Consider the following 10097-nt stretch of genomic DNA (forward strand, 5'->3'; position numbering starts at 1 on the left):
GCTGTGCTAAGTGTTGTGTCGAGCCAGAAGCAGTCCTTAACCCAGCGTGGGAGAGGTGGCGTAGCGGTCGGCGAGCCTTTGAGTCTCGAGCCCTCGGTACGGTGTTCTGCGCACCGGGAAGCCCTCAGTATCGTCGACGGGTTGCAGACGAAGCTGCCTTCATGGCGCGGCGTGTCTTCTTCTGTTGGCAGTGCTACATGTTCCACATGTATGTGGGAGTGCGTGCTGGCGGGGGCATCGGCGATGAGATCGAAGACCCGGCGGGAGACGAATATGAGATCTACCGGATAATCTTCGACATCACCTTCTTCTTCTTTGTGATTGTCATCCTGTTGGCCATCATACAAGGTATGCCCCAGTTTGTACTCCCTCCCTCCCCTCCACCCCATTATAAGTTCTCTCCCTCTTTCTAACCATCCTTTCTCTCCCTCTCTTTTCCCCTCTCCCTTGCTCAGTCAGTTGTATTTATCGAGCGCTTCCGGTGTGCAGAGCACTGTACTAAATGCTTGGGAGAGCCCTCTAACGGCCCCTCCCTCCCTTCCTCTCTTCTCTCTCTCTCTCGATCTTTCTCTCCCTAAGAGCAGCTGAAGCTTCAGCCGTAAAGTAGCCAAGCCAAGATGGCTTTAAGTCCATTCTGCAAAAATTGCCCCAGCTTCGGGCCCTTCCGCGGACAGAGCTCGCAGATGAAAGCCCTCCTCCTCATTCATAGAGAAGCAGCGTGGCTCAGTGGAAAGAGCCCGGGCTTGGGAGGCAGAGATCATGGGTTCGAATGCCGGCTCTGCCACTTGTCAGCTGTGGGACTGTGGGCGAGTCGCTTCACTTCTCTGGGCCTCAGTTACCTCATCTGTCAAATGGGGATTAATTGTGAGCCTCACGTGGGACCACCTGATTCCCCTGTATCTCCCCCAGCGCTCAGAACAGTGCTCTGCACATAGTAAGCGCTTAACAAATACCAACGTTATTATTATTATTATTATTCATTCATTCAATCGTTTTTATTGAGCGCTTACTGTGTGCAGACGCTCTACTGAGCACCTCCTCCACCAATGGTGATTTCCCCACCGAGTAATACTAACAAAAATACCAATAAGGATGATATTATTAAGTGCTTTCTAGGCGATAACCGTGGAGGTGGAGATCCTACATGGGGCTCTCCATCTAAGAAGGACGGAAAACAGGCATTTTCTCCCCAGTTTATAGATGAGGAAAACGAGGTCCAGAGAGCTCAAGTGATTTCGGCAGGGACCGTCTCTATCTGTTGCCGACTTGCTCATTCCAAGCGCTTAGTACAGTGCTCTGCACATAGTAAGCGCTCAATAAATACTATTGAATGAATTTGTCCAAGGTGACCTAGCCAGCCGGTGACAGAGCGGAGATTAGAACCCAGGAATCCCACCTCCCAGATTCGTGCTCTGTCCACTAGGCTACTCATCTTTCACCGCTGTGTTCTCAGAGGACTAAAGAAATGAATTATCTAGGACGACAAGGGATCTTGGATCCCAAGATATCACCTCCCTGAATCTATCTATTTTACTTCAAGAAATTCAGGAGCCTTCTGAACAAGGTGGCCGTAAATACTCATCCTAGGAACCGATCTTTAAAATTTCGAACGTGACAGAGGAAATTGACCGTGCTTTCCCCCACTATATTGCTTCCTGTCAAAATTATATTGTTCCACACCATCATTCAGTCCAGAAACGTTTATGTCGGCTCCGTGGAGGTTGGTCAGCATTTATTTTCCCGTAGATTATTTTTGAAAATCTAGCCTATCCTTGATTGGACGGCTTTATAAATTCTCTGAGCTATTCAGGAAACTTACATCACTTATGTATATATTCTTAAATGTATTTATCTTAATGTCTGGCTTCTCTGCTAGGCTGTAAGCTCACTGTGGGCAGGGAATATGTCTACCGACTGTTGTACTCTCGCAACTCCTTAGTACAGGGCTTTGCACACAGGGAGCACTTATTAATAATAATAATAATTAATGATGGAAAGCACTGTTTTAAGCACTGGGGTAGTCCAAGCTAATCAATTTGGACGCAGTCCCTGTCCCATTTGGGGCTCACGGATTTAATCCCCATTTTACGGTTGAGGTAATCGAGGCGCAGAAAAGTCAGATCACCTTTCCAAGGTCCCACAGCAGACGGGTGGCAGAGCCAGGATTAGAACCCAGGTCCTTCTGACTCTCAGGCCCGGGCTCTATCCACTAGGCCATGCTGCTTAATGCGACTGATCGATGGGTGTGTTTGGCAATTGCAGCAGCTGTCGAAAACTACGGTAACCTATCCAACGGTGGATTGAATTGAACTTTTTTAGAGTGAAGGGTGGGGGAATTACGCCAAGCCAGATAACATTCCCTGCCCTCAAGGAGCTTTTCACAGTCTAATGGTTCCTAATTGATGCCCCATTGCTCGAGAGGTTGGTTTTGTTCAATTTGTCTAACGTCAATCCTGCGGAAGGTGGCCAGAAGATCCATCTTCCCAAATAAGGCACCAGACAACATCTAAACTGTGCGTATGTTTTTTCAATTCTTTTTTTAATGGTATTTATTAAGTGCTTACTATGTGCCTGGCACTGCACTACGTGCTGGGTAGATGCAAGCTAATCAGGTCGGACGCAGTCTCTTTCCAATACGGAGGCTCACTGTCTTAATCCCCATTTTACAGATGAGGGACACGAGGCCCAGAGAAGTGAAATGATTTGCCCCAGGTCACCCAGCAGACAAGTGGCGGAGCCGGGATTAGAACCCAGTTCCTTCTGACCCCCAGATGCGGGCTCTATCCCCGAGGCGCTGCTGCTTCTCTGTGTCAGCGTCGCCACTTTCCACTGGCCCTCACTGGAGGGGGACCGCCCGACAGACTCGCTAGCCGGGTGAGAGGGAAGCGTCCGTGTCCGCCTCTAAGCCGAGGACTCTCATCTTGATTCAATTCCAGGTTTGATTATCGATGCATTTGGAGAACTGAGAGACCAGCAGGAGCAGGTTAAAGAAGACATGGAGGTGAGGAGCTGCCCGCTTCGACCCCCGTTCGGCGGTGGCGAGCCCGCGTCTTCCGGATCGGACGCCACCGCTCTGCCCCGAGGATTCTCCCTGTCTCTCAACGAGGGTCTGCCCGAGTTTCAGTAGCCCCAGACGGTTTGGACTTGCCCACCAGTGGAGTGGCGGGAGGGGGCCGCCAGGCCCCCGACTCAGCCGTATTGGAGCGGCGACGGTCGATTTGAGTCCTTTGGCCAGGAGTTTAGCCGGATTTCTTCCCCCCTTTGGGTTTGACCACTCACCCCCCGGTTGCTCTTTGGCCTGGAGAATGTCCCGCCACCCTGTTTCCTGATCTTTCCCAGCGGGTGATTGCGCCCAATCAACTGATGGTATTCATTGAGCGCTTACTATAATACTGTTGGTATTTGTTAAGCGCTTACTATGTGCCGAGCACTGTTCTAAGCGCTGAGGTAGATACAGGGTCATCAGATTGTCCCACGTGAGGCTCATTTTCCAGATGAGGTAACTGAGGCACAGAGAAGTGACTTGCCCACAGTCACACAGCTGACAAGTGGCAGAGCAGGGATTCGAACGCATGACCTCTGACTCGCAAGCCCGGGCTCTTTCCACTGAGCCACGCTGCTTCTCTATGTGCACTGTATTAAGCGCTTGAGAGAGTAAGTTCGTTGTGGGCAGGGAATGTGTGTGTTTATTGTTGTATTATACTCTCCCAAGCGCTTAGCACAGTGCTCTGCACACAGTAAGCCCTCAATAAATACGATGGACTGACTGACAAGCCAGTAAAATTAGCAATCACGTTCCCCGCCCGTAACGAGCTTACGGTCGGTGGCGAAAAGCCACGGGGGCGACAGATAATAATAATGTTAATAAGGTTGGTATTTGTTAGGCGCTTACTATGTGCAGAGCACTGAGCGTTGGGGGAGATACAGGGGTATGAAGCGGGGTCGGAGGGTTGGGAAGACGGCTTCGGCCCGGCCCTTCCGCAAGCGCCCGTGTGACCAAGGGCGGTTTCCTCTCGAACGCCTCCGCGGTGGCGATTCGTCGTTATTGGCGCTGCTTTTTCTGCCGTGCCCGACGCTGTCGTTTCCCTTCCAGACCAAATGCTTTATCTGCGGCATCGGCAACGACTACTTCGACACGGTGCCCCACGGCTTCGAAACGCACACCTTGCAGGAACACAACCTGGCCAATTACCTGTAAGTAGAGCGGGCGCCGGGCGCGGCCAAATCCAACCCAGGAAGGAGACGGGAAGTTGTCCGGTTTGTGTCTCGTGGCTTGGCTGGGGTCTGGGCGAACGTGAGGAGAAAGAGAAAAAGAGAGAGGGAGAGAGATCGGATCGTCACTTGCTGTAGGTTGCCTGGTTGGCGGGAAGGGAATGGAGTGTCAAAACCAGCTTAAACCAGTTTAGGAGCTGCGTGGCCTAGTGGGTAGAGCACGAGCCTGAGAGTCAGGAGGACCTGGGTTCTAATCTCGGCTCTGCCGCTCGTCTGCTGGGCCACCTCGGACAGATCACTTTACTTCTCTGGGCCTCAGTGACCTGTAAAACGGGGATTAAGATTGGATGCCCCGCGTGGAACGTGGAGTGCGTCCAACCTGCCTAGCTTGGATCTACCCCAGTGCTTAGAACAGTGTCTGGCACATACTGAACGCTTACCAAATGCCGTTAGGAAAAAACCTCTTCTTCCTTGCCCCAAAAGAGCGGCCATCACTGTCTGCCATTTCTTTGTTAGGTACTTACTGTACGCTAAGCGCTGTGGTGAGTGTGGGGTTAGGTACAACGCAGAGGCCCAGGAGGCATTTCGGATTGAGGAGCAGCGTGGCTCAGTGGAAAGAGCCCGGGCTTGGGAGTCAGAGGTCATGGGTTCGAATCCCGGCTCTGCCACTTGTCAGCTGTGTGACCGTGGGCGAGTCACTTCACCTCTCTGGGCTTCAGTTACTTCATCTGTAAAATGGGGATTAACCGTGAGCCTCACGTGGGACGACCTGATTACCCCGTATCTACCCCAGCGCTTAGAACAGTGCTCTGCACATAGTAAGCGCTTAACAAATACCAGCATTAAGAGAAGCAGCGTGGCTCAGTGGAAAGACCCGGGGCTTGGGAGTCAGAGGTCATGGGTTCGAATCCCGGCTCTGCCACTTGTCAGCTGTGTGACTGTGGGCGAGTCACTTAACCTCTCTGGGCCTCAGTTCCCTCATCTGTAAAATGGGGATTAACCGTGAGCCTCACGTGGGACGACCCGATGACCCCGTATCTCCCCCAGCGCTTAGAACAGTGCTCTGCACATAGTAAGCGTTTAAATACCAACATTATTAGTATTATTATGAGCTGGAACATAAAGGACGTGGGTCTTCAGGTTGATAATTATGGTATTTGTTAAGTGCTTACTTACGTGCCAGGCACTGTACTAAGCGCTGGATAATATCAGGCCCTATTTTGAAATCGAAGTGCCTTTAATGGGGTACCCTTCCCCCACACCGGTCTTGCTCTCCCCACTCATCTTCCTCCCTCTGGTCCCGGACCTCTCCTAATCTCCCCACCACCGATTCCGAGTCCTCCCTGCCCCCCGGCCTGGTCCTCGCACTCCCGTCTTTCCTCACCCGGTCCTGTTGATGTTCTCCTGAATTCCATCTTTTTTTTTTTTTGTCTCTACAGGTTCTTTCTGATGTATCTCATAAACAAAGATGAGACGGAACACACAGGGCAGGTATGATGGTCGGGGGGCGGGTTGAAGAGGGAGAGGATGAGGGGGGATTGGGAGGAGGAAGGGGCCGAGGGGGAAGCGAAGAAAGTCCACCTCAGGGAGGCCCTGGACGGGTCGGGGGGGTGTTCAGGGGGTCGACCCCGAAGTGGACGAGCCGGGCCCCGGAGCGAGTGGTTTTTATGGGAGTGGGCTCGCAACCGGGACTCCTTCCGGCCCAGGATCGGGGTGACCCTGGCCCCTTCCTCCCCCGCCAACCCACCCCTCTCTGCCTCCTCAGGAGTCGTACGTGTGGAAGATGTACCAGGAGAGGTGCTGGGAGTTCTTCCCAGCCGGCGACTGCTTCCGCAAACAGTACGAAGACCAGCTCAACTGACGCCGCCGAGGCCCGCGGCCCAGGAGCCCCCGCAAGTCAACTCCGGCTCCTTCGCCACCCCCGTCCCTCCCCGCTCCCCCAGACCCGCCGTGCCCATCTCGGGTGCATCCTCGAGCCCCGGGGCTCCGCTCGGGGTGACCAGATCACGGGCCCCCCTTCCCACCCTCCGCACTCCCGCCCCGGGTACTTCCTTCGAGGACCGAGGACCACCCCGCGGCCGGCGACCGAGGAGGCCGCCTGAGAGGGAGGAATTCAGCCGACACCCCGTCGGCCGGAGTCCCCACGGCCCCCTCGCCGGACGGACCGGGTTCCCCTCCGGCCCCCCGCCCCGAGATCCCAGGGGCGTCCAGGGCACCTCCAGAGGCCCAGGGCAGCCGCCGCCCCGATTCGGTTTATTTATTTCATCATCCTGGAAGGGTCAGTCATCCCGTCCGTTCACGGCTCACCGGAGCGATGTTACCGGTGGCTGTGGACCCCGAGGTGGGTTGGGAAATAGTGCCTTACTAGACGTGGGTTGAGCTATGCAGAAGACGAGCGCATGAGAAAAAAAACAAAAAACAGACAAAAAAAAACCAACCAGAACAAAGCCAAGACATCTTTATTTTCTCCATCGTCACCCCTCTCTCCCAAATCGGATCGATTTGGGGGTTGATTGTGGTTTCCTTTTTGCTTTTCTCTCCGGCGGAGGAGGGTCGGAGCAGACGGCCAACCGACACGATCGTGGCGCGTCTTAGGTTAACCGTAGGCAGTTTTCGTTCGGCTAAATTCACACCCGCCGTCCCCTCTCCGCTCTCGCTCTTAATTTTGGGAATGCTCCAATGCCACCCTGCAACCTTATGAAATCTTTGTAGGAAAACGAAAAAGACTGCAAAAAAAAAAAAAAAAAAAGAAAACAAAAACCAAATCCAACACCACCCCTTCCAAACGGATAACTCATTGCATGTTTATTATGCAAGTTTAAGAAAAGACACGTTTCTTGAAGCCAGCTGCTCAGCGTGAGAGATCTTTTCACGGTAATTATCTTCATAGTAATAAAGTGTTGTGGGCTTTATCGTTCATTCAGCACCGATGTCTTCAGCCGGCAGTGTCACATGATATGAACTTGACAGCTATTTCGATTTTTTTTTTCTCCCCCTCTCCACCCTCCCTTCTTTCCATTGGCCACCTGTGACCAGTTGTGGAGTGAAGGACCTCTCTTCCTGTCCATTTAAAAAAAAAAAAAAAAAGCAAAAAAGGAAAAAAAAAAATCCAACCTGAAGCAATACCCATTCAGGGATTTCATCTGTTGCGTCGCCAAGCACGGAGGATGGGCAGGTGCCGCCATTTTGGGTCCTTTTCGAGTGTCATGTCAACCTTTACCGAGAAAAAGAGCGATTCAGAATGGGAGCTAACATTGGAGCCTTTTATTACCGACTCTGCCTGTTCATTTTAGAATTGTAAAACTGCTGATTAAAGTATTTAACTAACGGGCGCCTTCTTCCTTGCGTGTTGTAGCCGCAGCAGGGTCCAGCAGGAGAGGGGCCGCCGGCCTGGGGCGTGATGGGAGTTTCCCGTTGAGGCAGGATTGGGGACGATTCCGAGGGTTCCCATTTGGATTTGTAGAGCGGCCTCCTTAGCCCTGGAACTCAATTCCCGATGCCCTTCCCCCGGAATGCGGCCGGTTCAACTGACGGCAGTCGAGGCATAGTCTCTTTGCTTTCTTTTCCTACCGCATCCTCTCTTGACAGGGTAGGAAGCGACTATGTCAGAAACCCAGGGTTGGAAGAAACTCCAGAACGGCCACAGCGCCCGGGATCCGTAGCTATCTTCCTCCCGTGAAATCAGTCGATGGCATTTATTGAGCTCCTTCTGAGCGCAGAGCAGTGGACTAGATGCTTGTGAGAGTGCGGGAGGAGCCGAAGACACACCTCTCACCCTCCCGGTGGAGGGAGTCCTGGAAAGCCAGACTTCGACCCTCTTCCTCCTAATCATGAATCTTCCACCGCAGGTTTCTTCCGGGGAACGCTAAGGACGCTCGCCTCCACCGTCTTTCTGTCGATCCCTGCCACCTCGCTGGGAAGGAGCGAGGTTGGCATAGTGGATAGAGCACGGGCCCGGGACTCTAGAAGGTCATGGGTTCTAATCCCGCCTCTGTCACTTGTCTGCTGTGTGGCCTTGAGCAGGGCACTTCACTTCTCTGGGCCTCAGTTCCCTCATCTGTTAAATGGGGATTAAGAGTGTGAGCCCAATGCGGGATAGGGATTGTGTCCTCCCCAGCGCTTAGTACAGTGCCTGGAACATTGTAAGCGCTTAACAAATGCCGCAATTATTATCACTACCGATCTTTTCCGTGGAAAGAGAAGCGTCTTGCTAAACTTCCTGTCAGGGGCGGCACTGGAAATAGGAGCCTGGACCTCAGGGTTTGAGTCCCAGATTGGAACCTCTTTGAGAGCGGGGATCGTGCCTCTTTTTATTTCAGCTGTAAGCTCGTTGTGAGAAGGGAACGTGCCTATCAACTCTGTTCTACTTCTCCCCAAGGCTTAGCACAGTGCTCTGCACACAGTAAGCGCTCAACAAATACGACTGATCGATTGTACTCTCCCAAGCACTTAGTAGAGTGCATTACTCCAAAATCCCGGGCTACGTGCTTCCATGGCTTAAAAGCCGCCCTCTGCTATCCCTGCCTCGCCTCTCAGATTGGCTTCCCCCTCGCAAAGACGTTCAGCACAACCAAGAGAAGAGAGACAGCGTGGCTTAGTGAATTGAGCACGGACCCCGGGAGTTAAGAAGATCTGGGTTCTAATCCTGACTGTGCCGCTTGTCTGCCGGGTGACCTTCTGGAAGTCACCTCCCCGTGGCTCTCTTACCTCATCTGTAAAATTGGGATTAAGACCGTGAGTCCCACGCGGGACGTGGACTGTGTCCAATCTGACTGGCTTGTATCTACTACACCGCTTAGTACAGTGCCTGGCACATAATAAGCGCTTAACAAATACCACAAACCCCCCCCCCAACAAAACAAGGAAGCCCTTACGGGGCAGTTTCATGAAAGGGGCAGAGGGGCGTTAATGAAGTCACGTAACTTTTCGGTACCTAATGCCTATCCAATGTGAAGGTCACATCTACAAAACAAATGGAACGGGTGGGAAAAAAATGCACATAAAGTGCCAAGAAAATGCTCGGACCGAGGGAAGGGGACGGAAAACTAAAACGAAAGCATATTATTCTATGGTATCAAGCCACATTCTGTCGGGAAATGGGAGGGGAAGCCTGGCCAGGATGCTTTGGAAGGATGCGACAGAGCCAGAGAAGGCACTGAGAAGAACAAGATGGCAGAGCTTTCCCAAGGCTGAAAACTAGGACTGTTGACATCTAGGCTGAGAAGGGTCAGAATTGAAGTCTAGTCAGTCATGGAGGGCGAAAGCAGGGAAAAACCAGTTAGTTGTATGCCCAGAAAGCCCATTGGAGACTGGGGATGGTGGGCTCAAAATGAACAACAAAGAAACACCCCTTCCCCCATTTGACATTCGCGGAATGTACTACTACAGGAAATTGTGCCGCTGAAAATATATCCTTGTTCAAGTGGAGCTTGGATAAATTCACGGATGAGCGGTACATAGCAGGCCTCTAGAGAGAATCAATCAATAAATGGTATTTATTGAGCGCTTACTGGGTGCGGAGCCGAAGAGTTGGTAGACACGTTCCCTGCCCACAATGAGCTTACAGTCTAGAGGAAATGAGAGATGTAAAGAGTTGGAGCTGAGTGTGTTTGTGGTTGGTTTGAGCACTTTTTTGCCACTGTCCAGTGGAGTTCTGGATCAGATAGAATATTGGGGTGATCCATAACTCAATGGGCGGGATCTCATGGGGCTAGTTTCCCCCCCCCCCCCATTGCCTTCTCTGTGGTTACTTCAATGCCTCCAACCCAGGGGGAAATCTGTTTCTAGCTAAAACACTCCAAATCAGAGGTGAGTGCCCGGGGGGGATTTAGCAAGAGCTGAGGGGATGAGGAGTGGAACAGATCTCCTTCAATTAATCAATGGTA

General features: G+C 52.3%; 1 protein-coding gene across 1 annotated transcript in view; it reads left to right on the top strand.

Annotated features, from left to right (window-relative positions):
* The window catches only part of RYR2 (ryanodine receptor 2), a 232928-nt gene extending 225389 nt beyond the window's left edge, over nucleotides 1–7539 (top strand). The window contains 5 exon segments of the mRNA XM_029047213.2: nucleotides 192–348; nucleotides 2937–3001; nucleotides 4094–4194; nucleotides 5652–5703; nucleotides 5978–7539. Of these exon segments, the coding sequence (XP_028903046.1) occupies nucleotides 192–348; nucleotides 2937–3001; nucleotides 4094–4194; nucleotides 5652–5703; nucleotides 5978–6073 (471 nt within the window). The 3' untranslated portion in view covers nucleotides 6074–7539.
* The last annotated feature ends 2558 nt before the right edge of the window (nucleotides 7540–10097 follow it).

This window comes from Ornithorhynchus anatinus, chromosome 19 (assembly GCF_004115215.2).
Source record: "Ornithorhynchus anatinus isolate Pmale09 chromosome 19, mOrnAna1.pri.v4, whole genome shotgun sequence".
NCBI classification, from domain to species: domain Eukaryota; kingdom Metazoa; phylum Chordata; class Mammalia; order Monotremata; family Ornithorhynchidae; genus Ornithorhynchus; species Ornithorhynchus anatinus.